The sequence below is a fragment of the Bos taurus genome, chromosome 26 (genome assembly GCF_002263795.3).
Source record: "Bos taurus isolate L1 Dominette 01449 registration number 42190680 breed Hereford chromosome 26, ARS-UCD2.0, whole genome shotgun sequence".
Lineage (NCBI taxonomy): Eukaryota > Metazoa > Chordata > Mammalia > Artiodactyla > Bovidae > Bos > Bos taurus.
The window spans coordinates 24,179,375-24,201,871 of record NC_037353.1 but is presented as its reverse complement, the minus strand read 5'-3'; the positions used below and the strand labels follow the sequence as shown (position 1 = coordinate 24,201,871).

Sequence of the window (22,497 nt, the reverse complement as noted above, 5' to 3'; positions counted from 1 at the left end):
CCCACTGTGCCACTGAGTAGCTGTATGTAACCATTTTGCTCCTCAATTCCCATATCTATAAAATGATGATAATATTTTGAAATCCATGTGGCTATTGGGAAGGTTTACTGTGCAAGAATATTGTCAAGTGACATTTTCCTATTCTTTTCTCTAACAGACAGGGATGGGCCACCATCCAGTCTGGGCAGTGAGTTGCATCTGGGAGTGGGGGGCAGGAGGAAGTTAGGAGTCCATCAAGTTCCTCAACCTGCTCAGAATAATGACCCCCTCCACCCCCATCCACCTACAATCCAGAGACTTTTCAAAGCCTGTTTCCCATCTCTTCCTCAGCATAGCTATGCAAGGCTAGGTAGGGCAGAGGCCTTCGTTCCCGTATTTCAGAAGAGGAAACTGGGTGACTTGCACAAGACCACAAAGCTTGCTAGTGGCTGAGCTTGGATATAAATCAAGGGGCTGCATATCCTTAACCCAAGGCTCCTCTGTAAGATCAGTGTTTCCCAGAGAGTGGGTCCTATAAGTGAGCGGCAGACCCAGCATTAAATGGCATTGAATCCCATCAGGAGAAGCTGATTTCCTTTCAGTTATTTCGCTCCACATTGAGGAAAGCTTCCATGTGGGGCTTTGGTGTGGCTGAAACTTGCTGCTGCTATTTGTTTGACCAAGGGGAATTCTAGCCCCAGTCTCAGTGTGTTGGCTAGAATGTGCCTTAGTATCTTGCTGGAAATCCATAGCCTTGTTGTTTCATTGTATTTTTTTCAGCTATGTTCTATCTGTGCCAAGGGATACAAGTTTTCTATTTAGCGTAACATAAGTAAGTGGTTTTTGGAAACATATTTTGTGTTTGTTAAACAGTGGTACAGGGGTTATTCAGATTAACTGCATGCCCGCTGCTCTATAGGGCTTCCCTCATGGCTCAGCAATAAAAGAATCCACCTGCAATGCAGAAGAGAGAGATTCTATCCCTGGGTCAGGAAGAGCTCCTAGGGAAGGAAAAGGCTATCCACTCCAGTATTCGTGCCAGGAAAACCCATGGACAGAGAAGCCTGGCAGGCAAAGAATCAGACACAACTGTGCACCGGAGACGCAGGCACTGCTACTTTGTAACGCCCGAAATTTGGGAATCACAGTTACAGGTCCCCAGGCAGGACACTGCCTGGTACCTTTCTTCTCCCAGTCTCCTAGGGCAGCACCAGTGGCTCCCAAATTCCAACTGGGAAAGAAGCCTGGAAAAGTATCAGCATTCGCGGCAGCTGCTCCCCACACCGCGTGGAAGAATCCACGTTGTCAGAGAGCTGCTGACGTCAGGCGGTGCGGGTTTTTGTAAGACCTCTATTTAAAATTCCCCAGAAATTGAAGAAGCAGGGTTTGGAGGGAGGGATGCCCTAGACAAATTGCGGAGTGGGTTTGTCTTGTTTATGGACATGGTCTTTAAAGTTGAAATTGCCCATTTTTTATTTTTTGCACCAGTTCAAGAGGGGCTGAACTCAGCTAGAAGGGAGGGGATGGTTGTCCATCTAAGGCTTTTAGTTGAAACCAATTCAGTTCTGGGACCAAGAAGCCTCTGCTTTTAGCCAAGAGAGAAAAGGGGGAAAGTATACAAACTCACTCATGTATACTTCGCCTTGGAGTAAACTAGTTAAAAGAATAAAAACAACCCCTTATATTTGAAACGACTGGTGTAACAGATACAGAGGGTTCCCTCAGCTTTTTCCTCCAAGCTGGATATCCGCATACACACGGCAGACGCATTGCTAGGTGGCCCCTATTCCTTTCTTTCTGATTCCCCAGCACAACCCTGGGAAGTCCATGCTACTTACTGTCCTCATCTCACTAGTGAGGACACGTCACTGCCTTTCGCCAGCCGATTTGGATGGCCAAGTATCATTCTAGCCCACAGTCTTTTTCTTGGAAATGTCACCCACACAACACCATGGCACATGGAATGCCTTTAGACGACACAGAGAGGCAGTATGTGCCACAACACATGCGGAAAAAAAAAAACCATCTTGTTCTGTTTCTCTGACAAGCCTGATTTACCTCCGCTTGATGGTCAACTCTGACTCTCTCTCACAAACCTCCTTCTGTAACAAAAAGGAAGCAGTCTCTAGATGTGGCCTCTTCAGTCATAGCAACAGCTCAAATTTACTCTCTTGTTTTGTTCTCTGTAATTTCATGGTTGGGACCAGTGGTCCTCATTGTTTATTCATGGTGGCAATCTGAAGTTTCCTAAACAAATTATTTTCTTGAAGTTAAAAAAAGAGGGGGGAACTGCTTTAAATATATATTTACTATGTGAACCACAGTATACGTAGTTCTAAGATATGGCCAAAGTCAGCCAGTGGTGTGGAAATATCTGAGGTTTGAGAAATGCTGATCCAAAGTCACTCTCTCCTGGCAAAGACCTCAGATGAGATCTTGTGCCAGAAAGCTCTGTCAGCTGGGTGGGCTCTGAGAGGGTGAGGGAGAGCTACCTAGAGACAGAGGCAGAAATCTGCCTGTTAGCCCCCTCCTCGGGGCACGGCAAGAGGGGGGAAGCCACGCCCATGACTCTCCTGAGAGCTGGGTCCACTTGGTGGAGACCGACAGAATGGAGGAGAAGCAGATGAAAGGGCTGCTTTCCTGGTTCATCTGTCAGACGGAGATTTAGGGGACCTAATGGAAAAAGCAGGCGGCGTTGGCCTCCTTCTGCAAAGGGAGCGACAAAGAGTCTTTTTTAAACTGAGCCGAGGGGATGCTGCGCCAGGAGTCAGGCCTGAGGACCAATCCTGGACTGCTCCTTGTAAACCAGGCGTCTGGGAAGTCACCCAGTCCAGGTGCTTCCTAACCCTAGTGCAGCCTAGGATTTCACAGGCGCACTCTCTACCCTATTCCAAACGCTAGGACCCTCCTCGTCCTCGCTGCTAAGTAGGGTGACCCATACAACCCAAGTGCCCGAGACACTCCCAGTTGGCACCTAATATTTGGTATAATGATGAATAATGCCCTCATGTACTCCAGAAAGTTTAGATAGCGAGTTATAAGACCGCTGTTCTAAGCCATGGCCTTTCGTCTCTCCACTTACTATAATACTTTTCATCTTGTCAGATTTGACCTGTCATTACCATCTGTTGAGATCTGTTTTGGCTCCTGATCCTGGCACCACTTTTACTAAATGAGACGGTGCAGCCAACACAGCTTCTGTCTTCATACTATGACTGATTAAAACATCCAATGGCACAGGTTCCCAGTGGGTGTAACCAGTAAGCCGTCAGATCCTCTCTGGATGTAACCTCTGTGGTCACTATCAGCTGTGATCTACTACTGCAGCCCTGCAGCCCCCAGCAGGACCATGAGAGCCCCAAGGTCTGGGTGGCTGAGCTCTGACATTTCCCAGACCCTCGGGCCAGCATTCACATCTGATCAGAATCCCATGTGGTCTCGGCCCCATCTTTCCTGTTGTTTCTGCTCAGTGCTGCCTTGGTCATGCCCAGAACTGCTCTCCAACCACCCCTCAGGGAACCCAGATTTCCCTTCGTTGAGGTCACCTCTACTCTGGAATCTGTCTTCTGCTATGAGTGTTGAGATCATGGCTGATTCTGTGTCCTCTGGCCTTGCTCCCACCTCCGTGGCTTCCCAGGTTGCTTACAGTGGCCTGGAAGGTTCTCGGCCGGCTGAGAGCTCACAGAAGGCAGCTGTCTATGCCGTCTCCATCTCCATATGGGGCTGAGCCTCGGACATGTGCCCTTCATACCCTCTTCCCCAGAGAGCCCCGCGGTCTGCACCCTTGCTCAGTCTCTCAAAACCTCCTCTTTCTTATTCCACCTCTTGCCTGGAGCAGCAGGGGAAATAACCCTTTTGCTGTCCTGAGCCCTCTTTCAGGGGTCCACCTGTGAGACTTGAACCTTTCCATGCTGGTTCTGAGAGGTCCACACCCTCCTCCTCTGTTTTTCTCACCGCCACCCTCCCTCCATCTGAATGCCTCACTCACCCTGCGGAGCCATGTCTCACCCACCATCTGCATCATTCATAATCATATTAGAAAACTGCCTTTTTGCATCTCCTGTCCTCCTGAGCCACCTTCTGTTCAGGAACCTCTGGCCATGGCTCACACAGCAGTGCTCCATGAGTGGATGGAGGACAGAGATGTTGAAGGCAATTGCCCCCTGCCCTGTTGTCTGGAAGAATTCCCACCATGAAGCATGGTGAATATTACTGGTGAGGGCCACGTGGATGCGCATCGCCTGCCTGTCCTGTTCCTTCCACCAGGTTTCCATCTTCCCCCCGCTCCTTCCCTCCAGACTTAATCTGAGGTTCAGTTCAGGCCTCCTGTCTTCTAAGTGTTCTTCCTGACTACTCAGTTTCATCTCTGGTATCTACAGTTTCTTCAAATGTGCATCAGCCAGCACTGTATCTATGGCATGGGGCAGCCTGGGTCCCCCTCCCTGTCCCCAACGCATGCCAAGCACAGAACGAGACCTTCAGTAGCGACTTTCTGAGGTTGAGGCCAAACGACAGTGACACCAAAAGGCTCTCTTTCCATGAGACTCCAGACACCTGAGACCACCTGCCTCCCTGCCCACCATGACACCAATCCTTGAGGTCTTGGTTCTTTAAAATTCACCATAGTGTCTACTTAAGCTTTAGTCATAGCTCTTCAATGCATCTTGCTAGGCACCCGGCACTGTGCTGAATGCTTTTCATAGATTTATTCATCCACCAACACAGTGAGATGTAAGTGTACTGTAGGTCCATTTTACAGATGAGGAAATTGAGGTGATTGCTAGTAAACAGCGGAGCTGGGATCTGAACCCAGGCAACCTCACTCTAGAGCCCTTGCTTCGAGCCGTGGTTCTTCTCTAGCCATCATTTTAGAGCGCACCCCCTTGGCCTGCCCGGACCCAGAGCTGGGCTTTTGGGCCCATCCAGTGGGGTGGGCAGGCTGGAGCAGGGTTGGGGGCGGGGTGGCAGTGGCCCAGCTCTCGCTGTCTTCTTGCCACAGACTCCACAGAGCCTTCCAAACAGTGACGTAGCAGCCTGTGCTAATGGTCTTGGAATTCAGGCCTCAGGCGCCCAGGGAAGGTTCTGGGGCCCTCGTGGCCTGAGAGCCCCCTCTGGGGGAGGGGGAGGCCATAGGCAACAGAGAGGGGGGTGGGTGTCAGAGGTGGGACGAGAAGAGCAGGCCAGGTAGGAAGGCAGGGGCTGTGGGGGTACCCTGGGAGGGACCGGCCGGGGGAGGGCTCCCACCCGTTCCTGTTTGCTTTGGACCGCGGAGGCCACGTGCTGAGAGCTGGAGTGTGTCTTGGCAACAGGCCGCAGTGACAGAGCCTTCTGACCAGGGGAGGCCTGGCCCAGGGTGGCTGCCTTTCGTTGTTCTTAAAGGCACAGCATGCCATGGACGGCCTGCATTTCCCACGTCTCTGCTCGCTCTCAGGCAGAAGGCTCAGATCTGCCCCAAGGTCATGGGAAGGGCATCAGGGCAGAAGTGGTCCCTTGGGTCTCAGCCTCATGCCAGTTGTAGTGTGGCCAGATGGGCAGGGCTGGTGAAATGTGCCTGGCCAGGCCTCCTTCAGCCCCTTTCCTCCTCAGCATCTCCCTCCATCTACCACCAAGTAGCCCCAAATTCCTCCTTCTCTTCTCCAAACCGCTCCAAGGAAAGAATAGGAGAGTGTCCGGACATTTCGGTCTCACGAGGGGGCCAGAGCCTGAGGCTGTACACAGAGAGCGGAGGCAGGTGTGCGAGGCCTGGACTCTGCCTCTGCTGCTAGCTCCATCATCTCCTTCCTGCCATGGATGCGGAAACCCTCCAAGAAGGCCTGGCATGAGCAGCACTCCACAGATGCCAGCTGTGGGTTAGACCATGTGAGGGACCTGGAGGGAAGGGAAAGGCAAGGCTCAGAGGGCACCTAAAAGCTCCTGTGTTCCAAACTCTGCCCCACCTGTCTCATCTTGCCCACTACCCTCCAAGTGGGCACCCGGGGCGGATGGGAGGCAGCCAAGCCCCCTCGCTGGCCACAGCACCAGTGCGCAGGTTGTGTTTGCACCCATCCTGGGTGCCATTCGGGGGCAGATGGGGAAGGAGAGCCTGCATCCTGAGTGCGGTTGTTCTCTGCAGCATCCCCGTGCCTGGAACAAGGCCTGGCACATACAAGGCGCTCAGTAAAGGCTGGTTGTTGAGGGCACCACGTGTCCCCAATACACCAAGGGCACCACAGGATGCCAGGCATCCCTCTGGGCAGCTCGTACTGCCCTGGTGTGATAAGGCCCAAGGAGGTCAGACCTGTTCCTGGTCACCAGTGAGCACAAGGTGAAGCCAGGATTCAAACTGAGGTCTGTCTTAGAAGAGGGACTATAAGAGGTGCCTGTGGACTGAGTCCTGGGGTGAGCAGGACGGGAAGGGTGGGGAGACGTCATAGGGGACCGAACCTTGAAGGACATGCGGGAGTTTCAGAGGGAGAGGAAGGGAGCAGGGTCCCCCGCCCCCAGCAGCTGTTTTGTCCCAGGCTGAGCTGTGAGTGACCTCAGAAGGCTTTATTAATGTCTTAATTGTGTGCAGCTGGCCTCCTCTGGCCCTAATGAGCTCATTATCCACTCTCATTAAGGAGACCATTGTGGCCTGGTCACCCTGGGGACAGCAGTGGCCTGGGGGTGCCCGCCACTTCCTGCCGCCCCTTGGCCAGGCTCAGGTCCCTTCTAGAGAGGCTGAAGCCTCCGTCCCTCACCCATCACCCAGGTCCTCCCATCCCTTCTGTCTGTCTGTCTGCATCTCTGACTCGTGTATGTGTGTCTGTGTGTGTGTGTGTGTGTGTGTGTTTCATGAGAGAGAGAATCTGTCGACTCATAAGTTTCTTGCCCCCCACCATTCCACCCCTCCCCCAGTGCCACCCCTAGGAAGCCTCAATTAGAGTCCGTTTGAAAGGGCTTTGAAAGTGACCAAACAGCTAATGATTATGCTTAGCCTGGACAGAGAGAGAGACTGACTTCTGGACCTGAGCTTTCTCCTACATGGGCTGAGGGTCTCCCTGCCCCACCCTGAGCTGGAGGTGCTGGCCAGGCCTGCCAGGCTCTGCTTTCTCTCTCCCTCCACTCCTGGCCATGGTGAAGTGGGCTTCAGTGAGTCCTACCGAGCAGGTCGGCTGCTGTAACAGGTGACATTGCTGTTCTCTCTGGGCCTTTGCCTCCTGCAGAGGGCTGGGTCCTGGCCTGTAGGCCGGCCTGGCTGAAGTCCTTTCTTCTCTGGCACTGTAGATATGTGGCCCTCACAGAAGGAGAGGCCAGGGTGAGGCTTGGGGGCTTGGGCAGTTCTAGATTCTTCCAGATGATTGATTGTCCTAGCCCGGGGACCCCAGAAGGGACTGCCCCAGCCTGGGGGCTTCTCCTGAACATCCAGCATCTGAGTGCTCCTCTCTCAGGCTCCTGGACGTCAGTCGCAGTTTCCCATTCAAAAGAGTCGGTGGACATAGCAGTCCTCCCTTGCCCCAACTGGGGAGCATCTCAGTACAAGGCACTCCAGCTGAATTTGAGTCTTTCTGACTCCAGACTCCCAGCTATTACCCTCTGTCCCCAGAGGGTCCTCACATGTAGACATAGACACTCAAACCTGAGACTCTGCTCATGGTGTATGCACAGAAAGCACACACTCAGCGATGTGGACAGACTCACAGGCGGACATGTGTAAAGCTTCCGTGTTCGGGGACACTCGTCGTCAAGGGGTCACTGCTGCCCTTGTGCGTGGCACAGAGGTGCGCCTGGCCCGCTTCTGCGGTGGTGAGAATGTGGGTCCTGAAGCTGGAGCGCCTGGTTTTGAGCCCAACTCTGCCTCCTTCTGGTTGTGATTTCTTCTGCCTCAGTTTTCACATCTGTAAAGTGGGGATAGTGACGACGGTAAGTTATTTCACAGGGTCCTTGAAGATGAAATCAAGTGACGTGTGTAATGTTAGCTCCTGACACGGCGTGCTCTTCTCAGCACCTGGCTGTCATCATCGTGTGATACATGTACAGACGCACCTCTGTTCCATGCACACAGGTACCCACCCATGCATGTGTATGTGGACACAGCCTGCCTGCCACTGTGCGCCTCTGCAGGAGCAAGAACACGGTGTGCACTAGAGGGGAGCCGGGGATGCCTGCGGGCTGGCTGACGCCTGAGCCATCTTGGCCAGCTGGGCTGCACCCAGGGTGGCTCAGGCTCTAACTGCTCCATGGTGAAGACACAGTGACTTTGGTCAGGGGCCCGGGTTGCAGCTGCTGGCGTCTGGGAGAGGCCTGCCAGCAGCCATTGGTAGGCGCAGGCCCAAGGAGCCACCCCCACAGGCCCAACTGTGTGACTCGTGCCAGGGCTCCCGGGGGGTCTGCGTGGAGCTGGGTGGGCACCCCCACCCATGTTCAGTCAACACCTGCCTGGGTGATGACAGCCTGTCCGTCTCTGCTTCGTGGGCAGTGGCTGAGCCTGTCCAGTGGCAGGCTCTTCTCTGCAGGGCCTGCTGCAGGAGGGACCTGGGACTCAGAGCCACACAGCCCAGCTCTGCATGTGTCAGGGCTGGAGTATTCTCAGGTAAGGTTGGCAGGACCTCGGAGCTGTGAGGAAGAGGAGAGTCTCAGCCCCACGTCCTGGGGTGCAGCAGGCGATAGGACTCTAAGTTGCTGCCCTGGGATGAGATGATCACAGTCTGCCAGTGGTGTGCCCAGGCTCCACAGAAACCTAGCATACAGCAGAGGTTTTGAGGTCGAAAGGACTCAGAGAGACAGCGCTGGCACATCCCAGGGGCACCCAGCAGTGTGAGGCACAGACCATCATGCCTTCCTGCCCACTGGGCGCCTCAGCCACATGCTCAGCCCCTCAGCAAATCCCTGCCCGGCTTGCCCTGAGTGCCAGGCTTATGCCAGGCAGAGGTAGGAGGCAGGCCCTGCCCTGGGAAGACACTCCACACAGACAAGTCCAGATCCATCCCTCCACCCCAGATCCCGGGCTCCTGGGGGAAGGGAGGGAGCAGAAAGTACATGGAAGGTTCTCGAAGGGTGAAGTTGGGCGGGAGGGGAAATGATGCCACCAGCAGAGAAGAACCCTAAATTCTGGGACTGTAAAGCCCTTGGAGTCAATGAGAAAAGTCCACACTGGGCTTTGGTCTGGAAATTGCCATGGGGGGAGGTTGGGAGAGAGGACGCCAGGAGGTCAGCAGGCTTGAAGACTCACAGGCGAGAACACAGACAAACTCGGATGAGACTGATGGAGGAACTCCCACAAGTCCTCCCGGTGCCCGTGGAAGAGCTTGCCTCCTTCACCTCTGCTGAGGATGCCTTTGGGGCCCAGAGTCCCGAAATAGAGAGAAGGCTTAGAAGACAGTCAGCCCAGCCATCCAGGAGACCGCCAAGTTCCTTGCTTTCCTGGGAAGCTGTGGGCTCGAAAAGGAGGGACTATGCTGCCACTGAGATAGCAAGTAGGTTGTTTTAGTGGGTGGAGTGGGCAATGGACACAGCTTGGTATAGAGGAAGAGGCTGGGAGGGGCTGGGTGGAGAGATCTGAGAAAATCCTCAAGGAGACACATGTATCCAAGCTCTTCTGTTCCTCCAGACACATTCCCTGTTCTGTCTGATGACCGTAAGATCCCTGAGCCCATCCTGGGAAGTCCTCTTCTGGGAAGAAGGGCTTCCCTTTGAGGCTAGGCCTTCAGGGCACTACCTTGGCCTTCTGGGACTTGGCTTGGTTCTGGGGGCTGGAACTGGTCTTTCATCTCCCTGGACACAGTTTGACGGGGTCTAGAGGGTGTGGTGACCACAGCCTGTGAACTTCTGCTGGTGGACCTGGACCTGGGCAGGCATGTGAGAGCCTCAGCCTTCCAGACCCTCCCCAAATGACTCCAGGTTGGGGACTGTGATGACTGTTTTTCTGGGCTCTTGGAGGTTAATCCTGTGAGGGGGAGTTTGGTTGGGGAAGGACTGCTTACCAAGAGTGACTCAGAGGTCTCCATCCTTCCCCAATGAGGTCTGTGGTGGCAGGTGCCCAACGGACTTGGGTTTTGTTCTCCAAACTTGAGTCGTGATGGCAGACCTTCTGTTTTGAACCCTGCTGACTAAGTGTGTGTGTGAAACCCTCTCTGGCCCATTTGAACAGCACAGGAAGGTTGCTGGCTCACTGTAATGAGGGCAGCCTAGCTTTAGCAACTCTGTGCCCCAGGGTCAAGTGATGGTCATCGGGACTGACTTTCTCCATTGCCCGATTTGGCTTTATTGACTTAACTCTCAGGACGTCTCTTCCCCACACCCCTGCGATTCCTGGTTAATGTGGGACTTAGGGTTCAGGTCGCCAGTGCACCCATGTCCATTCCAGGAGAAGCCCGTGAACCGTTACAGTGTCTGGGGAGGTGACAGGCCCGTCGGAACACAGTGGCCAGACGCACCCACTCCTGTGGTCAAGGAGGCAGAGCCGTAGGGTGGGAACGTCTGTGAGGTGGGCAGTTTTGTGACGTCCAGTCAGACTCTGGGAAAGAACACTGGGCTTGGGGCCTATTGGCAGGAACAGTTGGGGTTCCTGAAAGTTCCCCCACAGCCTGAGAGAAGGGGAGAAGCCACCCCAGGCAGAGACCCCTGCAAGTCCATGCCTTCTGGCTGCTTTGGGGTCTCTCAGCCACAGCCTCCTGAGCAGCCACGCGGTTATGGCCAAGGCTCTAGGTAGGATGGCAGTGCTGCCCGGGTGGGTAGGCCCGGAGTGTGCACATGGCCCACACCCATCCCCCTTGGGTGAGGGGCGCGGGAATTGACCTGAATCTGGCACACAGAGAATGAAGGCTTCCACCCTGAGTCCCCTGGGGCAGTGACCCAGCTAAGGGCTGGGCCTCAGAAGTCCAAACCCTTGTCTGAAACTTTTTCTTTTCCTTAAGACTTTGTTTTTGTTTTTAGAGCAGTTTAAGTCAAGGAAAATTGAGTGGGAGGGGTCCCATATACATCTGTCCCCCCACACGCAAGCAGCTTGCCCTGTCGTCAACATCCCCCACCAGAGTGGTCCATTCGATACAACTGATGACCTCCATGGACATCCTAATCACCCAGGGTCCCGAGTTCTACTTAGGGTCCACTCTCTGTGCTGGACATTCTGTGGGTGTGGACAGACGAACAAGGACTGTATCCGATGTTACAGTATCATACAGATGTCATGGCGGATCATAAGCTTTGCAGAGCTGCGTGCAGAGTGTTGTGGAATTTCTTGGAAAGGGTAGGGTGCAGTGGGCCTTCAAGACTAGACCACAGGATGTGTGCTATCCCAGCCCTGTGACCCGGAGCACTGGAAGTTGAAGACCTAAGTGATGACCCTGGGTGTGAGGTCCTGTGCAGGGGGGGGACTGTTGTCCTCTGCCCCTCTCCACTGTTGTCATAGCAGCCCCCAGGCAGCCTTCTCCACCTCCCAGTGCTAAGCCCAGCTGGGAGAGCCTGGAGGTCCCCATGTGCCCCCTCCTTGGGTAGCCGCTCACTGCTGTGGGCAGTGATGGGGCCTCAGTGTGCTGCCTAGGGAGGAGCCCTGGAGTCTCTTGAAAGGTTGCAGTCCAGATTTGGAAATGGTGAGTGAGCTCTGTCACAGACAGAAAAGAGCGTCGGTGCCAGATGGCTTTGGAGGCAGGGAAGAATCAGAATGGGAGGCGAGCAGAGATAGGCTCCTGTGAAAAGTACCTCCTAGGAAGGAATGAAAGACAGTGGAGTGCCACAGCTTCAGAGTTTGGAGTATTTGGCTCAGCTTTTGTCTGAATGATGAATGAATGAGCCAACAATTGGGAGAGAAAGTGAATGTATTGCTCTCACTTGGCCATGACCGTCGAGGGTCACTCGAGGGTGCAGTGCCCACTTACTGTGATGGAGTTGTCAACACACTGAAGGCAGCTGTGATTAGCACCGATGTGAAATTACCACTGACCTGCAAGTGGGAGCAATGACCGTGAATGTTTTCGTGAGGCCTTTTTACTGCCAGGTATCGTTAAACCAGAGAAAATGGTCAAGCTCCAGGCCACACTGGTGGTCCTAGTGGGCTTGAAAGACCCTACGTGGTCTCTGTGTTTGGCTGGAGCCCCCTTGGCCTTTCCCGCAAGGTGACTTTCGTGTGTTGGGCATATCACTGTGTCCATTTCATTTTCAGGTGTATCACATGTTTGTGTGGGTGGGTTGCGGTCCATCAGGCCCCCTCTTCTCAGGGACTGTGTTGGTCTCTCCTTCCTCAGCCAGGAACCTGGGCTCCAGGAGGCTGGATGTGGGCCAGGCATTTGCTGGGGCCCGGGGCCGTGTGGCTCTGTGCTCTGCCCTCCTCTGCTCCTTCCTCCTTGTCCTGGCCCCCTCCCCACCTCAGCCATCCGCTGACTCTCATGGCTGCACTCTCTCTTGTTCCTGCCGCAGGCTGGTGGTTCGTGAGCACCTCTGAGGAGCAGGGCTGGGTCCCTGCCACCTACCTGGAGGCCCAGAATGGTACTCGGGACGACTCAGATATCAACACCTCCAAGACTGGAGAAGGTAAGGGCCTGCAGGTTCAAGGGGCGGGGTGGTGATACAGCTTTCCCACCCTTCTCCCTAAGACCATCAGAAACTCTAAAAAGACTGGATCATGGTTCCCCTACTTTCCCTGGGGCCCATCTCCCTGGGGCCAGCCCACAAGCTCACCTCCTATCCAGGTCAGTCCTCTCTGGTCCTGGATGGGACTCAAACTAGATTGGAGATTCTCCTAGGGTCTGGGTCTCAGGTTTTGACAACTTTGGGTCAGAGACTAGGGATAACAGGGCTCATCCCCTACAGCTCCCTCTCCCCCCAGAAGCCCTAGATTCCTCTGGGGGCCCCTACCGAGATCCACCTTTGCCTCCCCCATCCCGCACTGTGCTCTGTGGCAGGGACGACCCCAAAGGGGCTGTGTGCACGGCACTTCTGCTGTTCACAGTCTGCTCGGAGGCCTCGCCTTCAGGCACCTATTAGCCCAGCCCAGGGTGCGGACATGGTGGGCAGGTGGGGGAGTCGTTTCTCTGTGTTGCCGGAACCCAGAGGTGGCTTCAACCCTTGCACCATCAACCTCCCTGATTAGTTCTGGCCTTAAGAGGTTTTTCTGGGGTTTTCTCCGTTGCATTTCCAAGAGCCTGCCCCTTCCCCGCAGCCAGCACTGGCCTGCTCAGCCTGTCCAGTGGACTTGGGTATTCCCCAGAGCAGGCTGCCAGAGCCCAGCAAGTCTGCCTGCTCCTGGTGACTTCCAAACCTCCCTTGTTCTGGCAGCAGGAATGCTTGCCCTAACGGTCAGTGAGGATCGTCCAGTTGGGCACCTCTGAGAGCCAGGGGGATGGATGCCCGCCGCCCAGGGCTCAGGCCACCTCCAAGCCTGCCCCTCCCCACCCCCACTCCACACTGCCCAAGCCAAAATAAGCAGCCTGCCCAGCGCCAGCTCCTTATTCATCCTTCCCCGAATGTCGATCACCGGGCAGTTGGAGCCCTGCCCTTCCTCCCCTGTAAACGCTGCGTTTCTGTCCCTTGATCAGTGCCACAGCCCCTGCAGTGCATGTCTGCCTTGTGACAGGTTCCTGGCCCCGTCGGGCAGGGCCGTCATGTTCAGTCCGGGTGCTTGTCCCTCCTGGCTGCTCCCCGAGCCCTGGGGCTGAGCCTGTCCTCCATCTCATCACTGCAGCGATGCAGGGTCACAACCCCTGAGTTGGATCTGCTCTGTTTTGTCCGCAGTCACTCAGACTCCCCTCCTATCCAGTTCCGCATCCTGGGGGTCACCCCAGGGCTTTTCGGAAGTAACCATCCCTAGAGTGACCTGAGGCCTCACTCACTCCTAGGTTTCTGCCCTGTTACTTTTAACTGGGGACCAGGGTAGGGAGGGTTCTGGCACCACCTCCATTTCCCCGGTGCAGTAGCTGAGGCTTCAGGGAATCTAGATACACGTTTGTCCTTATAAGGCCTGAGCCCCCGGTCAGCCTTCCCTGCTGATGGTCTTCCCACCATGAACGCCTCTCTGTGATGCATTTTGCTTATGAGCAATTCTAGGAGAGAGTGTGTATGGAATTGGAGCCCCTCCTGAAAAGGTGATGGCAAGAGAGCCAGACGTTGGGAGATGCTGGAGGACCAGGACACAAGTGGGCAGGAAGGAGCCTGAGAGGTTGCGTGGGCACTGCTGCCAAGCTGGTTTGAAGAGAGATTGGGTGCTTTTCACAGAACAAGCAGTAGCGGGTTGTAAAGACGTCTGACCTCGATGGAGTAAGAACCAGGCAGCCAGTGCAGGTTCCGCATTCAGAGGACGTGTGTGTATGTGTGTGTGTGTGTATGTGCACACATGTATGCTCAAGGCAAACCTTCTGATAATAGGTTCTTCTGCACGCTCTGATAGGATCTGTGTGCCAGTACCCCGGCAACATTTGGGCAGCTGTGAATTCCATCATCACACTGTGGGCATCTACCCCCAGCTCTACAGAAGGGCTCAAGGCTCAGTCCCCCAGCCCTAGGCCCAGCAGTTGTGCTGTGTCTACCAGTCTCTACGCTGGTCCCACCACCCTGGTCCCTTCTCAGGCCATCTCTGCCCTGGCCCTGTTCCCACCCCATTATAGATCCCCTGAGTCCTGCAGATAGAAATCGGACCCTTTCATCCCATCAGAGCTTCCCTAACAGCTCACGTTCCTTGCTTGTGCCTCTGGCCTCCCATTTCTAGAATGGGCAGAGTGCTGACTACCTGGGGCCTTTGTGAGATGGTCTTGGCACCTGGTTTAAACTGGGTAAGTATTACTTATTGCTAAGGTGGCCCAAGGCTGGGCATTAGCTGAGGGAAGCTCCTCTTCCCACAGAGAAACCAGGTGGACACCCCGGGAGGTCAGCTGTTCGGGTTCTTCCCAGTGTGACCTCACGTAGGACCTCATCTCTCTTCCATGGAGCCCACTCAGTCCTTGTCTCACTTCACACCGGGGCAGATGGTGTCCACCCCAAAGACAGATGAGGAAACAGAGGCTTACAGAGGGCTGGCAGCCTGCCATGATGACATAGTAAGCGGGCGGTGCAGCCTGGACTGAATCCATCCCTCAGGCCTCCCACTTCCAGGAAGCAGGTCAAACAGGCTACTCTCCTGCCTCTGGAAAAACGAGTACTTCCCAGGTGGCCTGGATGGGGTGTGGCTGGGGTATGTCTGGACAGTTTGATTCTTAGCTGCCAGCCTTCCTCCCCCAGACCTGGGCAGCCTGGCTCCCTCCTCCTGCAGTGCCTGGGGTTGGGAGGGGGGGAGTTGACCCACCTGGTGTCCCCTAGGAAGGCAAGGGGGCATGTCGAGCTGGTCCACAGCAGCCAGAGGACCTGTGTGGATAGGAGGGGTGTGGAGCAGTGAGCAGCTGGGAGGCAGGTCCCCCACTGTCTGGAATTCAATGGGCAGTGCGTGGGGCAGGAACATACCCAGGCCTGTGGCCTCCTCCTGTGTTGTGCTTCACTCAGCAACATTTCAGAGGGGGTCAGGCCTCTGCTGAGCCCTGGGGATGCAGAGATATGGAGACTTAGCCCTCAGCAGATTTGATCCACTGGGGATTACTGAAAACGCAAAGACAAATCCAAACCAGGATGGTGAGAATTGCAAGTCCCCCAGGGAAGGGACCCCAAGTCTCCACCTGGGGCACATTTATCCTTCTGCATGCGGTGCCTGGCTCATGGTGGCAGGTTCACAAGCAGGACTTGCTGAGTGAGTGGGTGGGGATGGGAGACTGATGTGAGCTCTGGTGGAGGCGGGGCATATGCTCCTGGGAGCCATCAATGCCCAGGGATCGTGGGGGGCACGTTTTCCTCTGGGGCTGCCTCCGAGGGTCATCCTTGCACTGGGCTGGAGCCATGGAGCCTCTTCCTCTCTCAGGTGCTGGGATTCTAAAGTCTTAGCCCCTCCCAGGCTGAGGGGCATAACCAAACAGTTTGGCTTGGGTTGAGTTATTTGCCCCCTGCCAGCGATGTCACCGGTCAGTTCTTCGCCCATATAGCCCTGTCTGTGCCCCTGGGGCTTGGTCTGGGCATGTGGAGACCTAGGGGTGTGCACCTCCCCTCCCTCTGCCCCTTCCCCCCATCCCATCTCATCCTCATCTGCATTCTCTCCGCCGGTGCCCGTCGGCCGCGTGCTCCATCGCCATCTCCCACACCAGTGTCCAAGAGACGCAAGGCCCACCTGCGGCGCCTGGATCGCCGGTGGACGCTGGGCGGGATGGTCAACAGGCAGCACAGCCGAGGTGACCGTGGAGCTAGCTTCTGCTCACCCCCAGCTGCTGCCTCTCTCTCTCACTAACGCTCCTCCTCCTTTCTGGGCTCTGCTCCTCTCTGCCCCGTGGCCTCCTCACCTAGATTCACCAGCCAGACTGTCCTCTCACCTACTCTAGCTGGCGGGGAGGGGCCTGGGAGGGTGCAGGGGCTGCTTGGGAATCGGGGTGACACTGGGGATGGCTCTGGCTTTGGCCAGCATCCTGGGGGCAGGGTCATGGGACTTATACAGGATCGTGGGGGAGCTGGACTCTGAGAAGGGGCATGTTGGTCCTGAAACCGCAGAATAAGAGAACTGAGTGGGTCTGAGTCTCTGCCTGGTCCCTGCCTTCACCCCGAGCTGTTCCCTGCTTCCTTCCTCTAAGGAGGGGTTTCCTCGGCCGAAGCCGACCTGGCAGTGGTTTAGGGACAGATGAGGAAGGAGGCGGAGCCGTTCCCACCTCCTACAGTTCCAGGGAAACTGGAAGGGACCAAAGTCTAAATCCTGTGGGTCCAAGCGCACAGCCCCCGCCAGCTCTAAGGGTGGGGCAGGTCCAGCCAGGGGCTCTAGCACCCCAGGCCTGGCCAATGGGACTTAGCCTTATCAAGATGATTCCAGAGAGGCCCCTGGCCTGCCACAAAGGCTGACTGAGAGCCCAGACGTTTCCCAATCTAGGGCCTTTCCGAAAACCAGGAGTTTGGGAGGTAGGGAAATTAGGGGTGGGCCTCTGAACAAACCTCTAAACATCTCCAGAGCCCTGAGGCCAGTGGGTGGCCCATGTCTCCTGCCTCGAGGGGAGCGGAGGGCGTGTTCCAAACAATGATGGCGCAGCTAGGAGGGTGTGTCACGAGCACTGGCTTTTCCAGAAAAGCAGGGATGCCCCAGGTCTCACACTCCACCCCTAACGCTTGTTTCTGAGTGACTGTGAGACTCGGTTTTGGTGTCTGCCCCAAGCAGCAACAAGCCTGAACTCTACTGGGGCTGGCTTCGCATCAGGCCAGAGCACTGACCGCGAGGAGCCCAGCTTGTCCTGAGGGCGGAGCACGGTTGGACCCTGGGTGCTGGCGCAGGGCAGGGGGCCAAGTCACTGAAGCAGAAAGAACAGGCTGGATGTGAAACAAAGGCACCCTAGAGGGAGGAAGGTGGGGGGCCAGGCTGCGACACAGCCCTGAGCCTCAGCAGCAAAGGACAGTGGGACATTGGCCTGGCAGAAGTGCAGGGAGGAAGGTTTTTACCTTCCCCCATCCCCTTCTGTGTCCGCTCCAAACACCAACACACACTGAACCCCAAGCACACCTCTGTCTCCACAACCACGTGGACTCACGGACACTGCAGTCGGTGAAGCACGACCACCAGCACACCACCCTGAGGGCCTCAGCACACTGCCCATCCAGCCCCTACACACCTGCATACCTGCAGTGCCCTGCACACGGCTGCTCACAGATGCACATTCAGGCAGCCTCGTGTAGACCCTTCCACAGTTGCACTATTTTTACAGTCACAAATGCATTATCCACACTACCACGTCATGGGCACTCCTCTGCAGCTACCTCACAAGTACACATATGGTGCATATGCACTCACATATCATAACTTATATCACAAGTATGTCCACAGCGTAGTCACCATTATAAACATATGATGATGTAAGTGGACACAAATACCCAATTGAATGCATTCATTCTGTGACCACCCGTACATATGCAAATATGCAAGCAAAACAGGCCCACGACTTCTCTCTCTTAAATGAAAGACCTAAACAACATCATTTCCCGGTCTTTGCCCTAAGTTAAATTAGGGCTAAGTTAAGTCAGGCAGCCAAGGAAAACGCAGAAAGTTGGCTGGAGAAGCTTCGCTGCTAACAGCCGAACTGCCGAGGGGGGAGCAGGCAGTGGGCTGTACCTAACTAGACAAGAGAAAAGCAGTGCTTCCCCGGGGCCTCCTCTCCCTGAGTCCCGCAGCCAACCAGGCCTTTGGAATCAAAAGGCCTCTTGCAGCGGGGTTGAGTAAGTTGTGGGGGCTGGGAGGGGAGCCAGGGAGACTGCTGACGGAGGGGAAAGTGTTTGGAAGGAGGAGGCGTCTGTGGTTTGGAAACTGCAAGGCTCTCCAGCCCCTGCCTCCAAAACCAGAACAGGCCTGTCCACCTCCCACCCACCCACCCCGTGGGCGGCCTGGCCAGCCCTCCCTGGGGCGAGATGGCAACCAACCTTTGATGGCATATCAGAGTGACCGCAGCTTCGGCACTTCCAAGAAGCCCAGAGGTGCCCCCCAGAACTCCCGGACCCCTTCTCTCAACTTGATTCCTAAGGGACTTCTTTTCTAGAGATCCCAACCAATGCAAGTGACTCAGTTGCACCCCAATCTGCATCCCCCCCAGCCCCAGGTCATTTCTATCAGTCTGGGCATCCTCCTCTCTGGCCTCCTGAGGTGGGATTTGTGGCCCCTGTTTAGTGGAGGGACCGGCACTGCTCTGCCTCAGGGAAACCTGGGAGAAAAGAACTGAGATCGTGGGCCATGTGTCCACTCGGAGGTGTAGCCCACACTTTCATCATCCAAGCCAGATGTGACAGAAAACAGAACCCCTGTACAGACCAGTTGGCAGAGTTGCCCTGCCTGGGATCAGGGCTCCGCATTCTCACCTCCTGGAACCTCTAGTGACGGGGCAGGACAAGCCCCCGAGGCAGCCAGGTCTCTTCCAGGAGCATAAACTCCCATGTGTTCCCAGAGCATAAACTCTCTGTGTTCACGTTAGCCGCAGGGCCACCATGAAGAGGGTTTTGTGCAGGAGCAGCTCAGCTTCCCTGGGTAACACCGATATCCCTGGACTGCCCACCCCAGGAGCGGCAGGAGAAAGCAGGACTCTGACCTGGCCCTCAGAGCTCTGTCCTCAGCACACAGGCTGGGGGGGGGGCTGGTGCTGAAGCCTGACCCCCCACGATACAGTGTCGGCCTGACCTCTGCCGTGCAGCAGGGCAGGGCTCCTCTCATCTGCCCAAGAGAAGAGCTGTAATTTTTCTCTGCAAAAGCAGCTTTGCCTAGGGAAACTGTAATGATGGCTTCCTGCGTGAACCACAGCCTTTTAAAAATAGCCCGACTGAGCAAAGGCAAAATGTGGAGGCCAGGCCTCGGCTCACCCCCAACCTCAGGACCCTGGATCCCACCGCCTGAGCCAGGATTTACGGTGTCCCACTGGAAAATGGAGCAAGACCAGGAATGGGTGGGAGTGCAGGGGCCTGGACTGTACGACATGGAACTTCTCAAAGCCCAAGTCAGAATCTGGCCGGACCAGGTTCTCAGGCAGTCTTGGCGGCTCTCCCCAGTATTGCTGGATTGGAATCTGAAAGCTTCCAGGAGTGAGTCGATGCTGAGAAACGCTTGCAGTTGAATAGAGCACGCAGGACTATGGAGGCTCCTTGAGGGGGGCGGGCATCGCCTACCTCTGGCCCCTTGTCAGCCTTTCAGATTCGCCCAGTGGCCTGCCAGCTCTGTCCTTGCAGCTGGGCAGGACAGCTGCCTCCACCCCAAAGGGAGCTGCTGTCTCCACCAGCACAGGGCTGCAGACAGGGCCCCAGTAATCTAGGGCAGAATGAACAGATGACCCCCCTGAGCCAGGGGTTAGGGTGGCAGCTGCCCCCTCCTCCACTGCTGCCAGAGCTTGAGCAGGCCGCCCGTCACGGTCCAGCTGAGGGGCTGAGGGGCAGCCGTCTCAGAGCCAGCCTCTCTGTGCCAGTATCCTGCCCCAGCTCGGCCCACCAGTTTCCTCCTCGGTGTACTCCATAGTCCCTTTGGAGCACCTCCTGTGTGCCAGGCACTCTCAGCCCCCAGGGAGAATCCAGGTTTGAGAGGACAGCACAGGTTCAGGGTGAGCCTCCCAAAGGGTATTCTGCGGGTCGGTGTCCTTGTCTGTCTCTGCCACTCTCTCTCTCTCTGGTGAGGGCGAGGGTGGGGCTGTGTGTTCCCTCCCCAGCCCTTCCTCTAGGGAGGCTCTCCCCCTGGAGGCAGGGTGTCTGTGCCCCATCAGCGGTGGGTCTCCCTGTCCCCAGCACCTCCCTGGAAGCCTGAGCGAGGACTTCGGAGGCATAGGGTCCCTGCCAGGAGAGAGGCCCAAGGGAATCCAGGAAGATGTGAATTGCCCAGCCTCCCCACACCTACCCGTCATGCTCCACCTCAGCTTCCACCTCAGCCCCTCTCCCAGTTCCTGGGGAGCCCCAAGCAGGGGGTGCAGTGCTACGGAGAGCCCAGGGCAGGCAGCTCCAAGTGGGGTTCCGCCAAGTGCTGAGGTCATCTTAGCCAGCTCGGGGCTCCTGCCTGACTGTGCTGCTCTCAGTGTGGCCACTGCTCGTGTGGCCACGGGACCCTTAACCAGACGCATAAGCATGCCCATGGGGTCCCCTTGGGGAAATGATGGGATCGGGTGATCAGCTGAGTCATAAGGGGGACTGAGGCGCCTCTGGAGCTGTGGGAAGGCTGGACAGAGGACGAGTTTACGGCTGGAAAAGGGCTGGGAGAGCAGGCCTGGGGCATGGATGGCATGTTCAGGAAGGAGAGGGCTTGCTGAGGGGCCTCTGGACATTGAGGGGACATCCAGGTTTGTTCTCAGACTCCCTAACTCAGGCCCCATGAGGGCCAGATTCCTCGTGGCCCTGGCTTTAGTCCAGGGATTTTCGGGGGCCCTGAGGACTCCAGGCCCCTGCACCCTGGCTGAAATTATGGGACTGGGAGGCTGGGAGAGCCAGCTCTGTGCGGCCTGGGTCTTGCAGGGCCGCCTGAGGGTGCAGCTGTGAGGCTGGGTCCCTTCTCCTCCCTTTCCTGGAAAAGCCAGAGGCTGACCCAGCACACTCCAGGCACCAACTAAGTGAGGCCAGGCCAGGGAAGAAAGGGAGATGGGGAAAAGGACCTGTACCCTGTCCGCAAATAATCATGCTTTGTTGCTTCACCCACAACCCGCAGAGGAGAAGTACGTCACCGTGCAGCCTTACGCCAGCCAAAGCAAGGACGAGATTGGCTTTGAGAAGGGAGTCACCGTGGAGGTGATCCGGAAGAATTTGGAAGGCTGGTGGTACATCAGGTAGGAGCCGCAGCAGAGGAGTGAGGTGCCCCCAGGCCGGTCCTGGGCAGCAGCTGGCAGGCAGACCCTGACCGAAGCTGGGCGCCCATGGCCCGGCCTGTCTGCTTCAGCTCCACACAGCTGAACCACTCTGACACAGAGGCTCGTCTTGCAGATTCCCTCCCGGGACACATAAATGGGACACGTAAAGCAGAGTCGAGCCACGGCCAGCAGGGCGCAGGGGCCCCGGCTCGGCTTGCAGGCTGTGGTGCAATACCTTCCTGGGCATCTGCCAAGAGGCTCCAGCACATCTGAACTTGGTTTTCTGTGTCCGGCCTTGGCTGCCCGGCGTGCTCTGCAGCCTGGGCCACCTGGAATGCCGGCGTCCACAGGCCTTGCTGAAGTCGCAGCGGGCGGCCCCTGCTGCCCACGGCTCAGCACCAGGGTCCCCAGACACAAGCTCTGGCCCCAGCTGCTCCACTCGGCAGGGCTGGCTCCATAGTTGAGAGAGCTGGGGCGGAAATGAGGCCTGAGCCCAGGCCTGCTTCAGAGGCCTCTTGCTCTGCCCTTCCCTCTCCTTGGGCCTCATCCTGCTTCCCAGCTGAGAAACCCATCTGGGGGTGTGAGAAGGGGAGTGGGGAGCTTCCTGACGCTCGGGGAAGAAGGCTCAACCCTGTAGGCTTCACTCACGTCTTCCTACCAGGTCCTGCCCTCCAGGCCCCTCTGCCCAGGCCAGCTAAGGGGATTACTCCCAGGAAATGTTTTTGGGTTCTTTAGAAGCAGTTCAGCTGTGATGACTTTACCCAGTTTCTCTTCTCTGCCTGTAACCCTGATGTCCAATAGTCCCTGTTGTGGGCTATGAGGACCACCTCACCACACCTGGGAACCCCATACCCTCTGTGGGCAGGGTGCTGTGAGAGCCTTCTCCCACCGAGGGCGTAGGTAGCCCAGGTGGTGGGGGTACTCACAGGACAGTTGCTTGTAACATGGCGCACCATGCAGTGTTAAGGGGGTCTGTGCTGACGGGTGAGGTGAAGATCGCCGGCCACCTGAACCTTAGTGTGACCTGCCAGGACATAGCCGCCTCTGCCCCTCCACCCTGTGCATACCAGTCCTGGGGCTGAGGTGCCCATTTCTGTCCCGTTAGGTGGTTCAGGACTGTGTGCCTGGACAATGGAAACTAGTGCCAAGCCCACAATCCAGCTGCCACAAGCCTGCATGGGAAGGCCAGGGAACATTCTAGCAGGCTGCTAACCTAAATCATCCA

The 22,497-nt window shown here is 56.3% G+C and overlaps 1 protein-coding gene across 8 annotated transcripts in view; it reads left to right on the top strand.

Moving 5' to 3' along the window:
- The window catches only part of SH3PXD2A (SH3 and PX domains 2A), a 249,288-nt gene that overhangs the window by 208,722 nt on the left and 18,069 nt on the right, over positions 1-22,497 (top strand). For 6 of the 8 annotated variants that reach the window (XM_024985923.2, XM_024985922.2, XM_059882032.1 and 3 more), the window contains 3 exons: positions 12,352-12,465; positions 16,092-16,175; positions 21,134-21,251. In XM_024985923.2, coding sequence (XP_024841691.1) covers positions 12,352-12,465; positions 16,092-16,175; positions 21,134-21,251 — 316 coding nt within the window. The remainder of the gene's footprint in view (positions 1-12,351; positions 12,466-16,091; positions 16,176-21,133; positions 21,252-22,497) is intronic. The other 2 variants (XM_059882031.1, XM_015460723.3) reach the window with 1 other exon arrangement.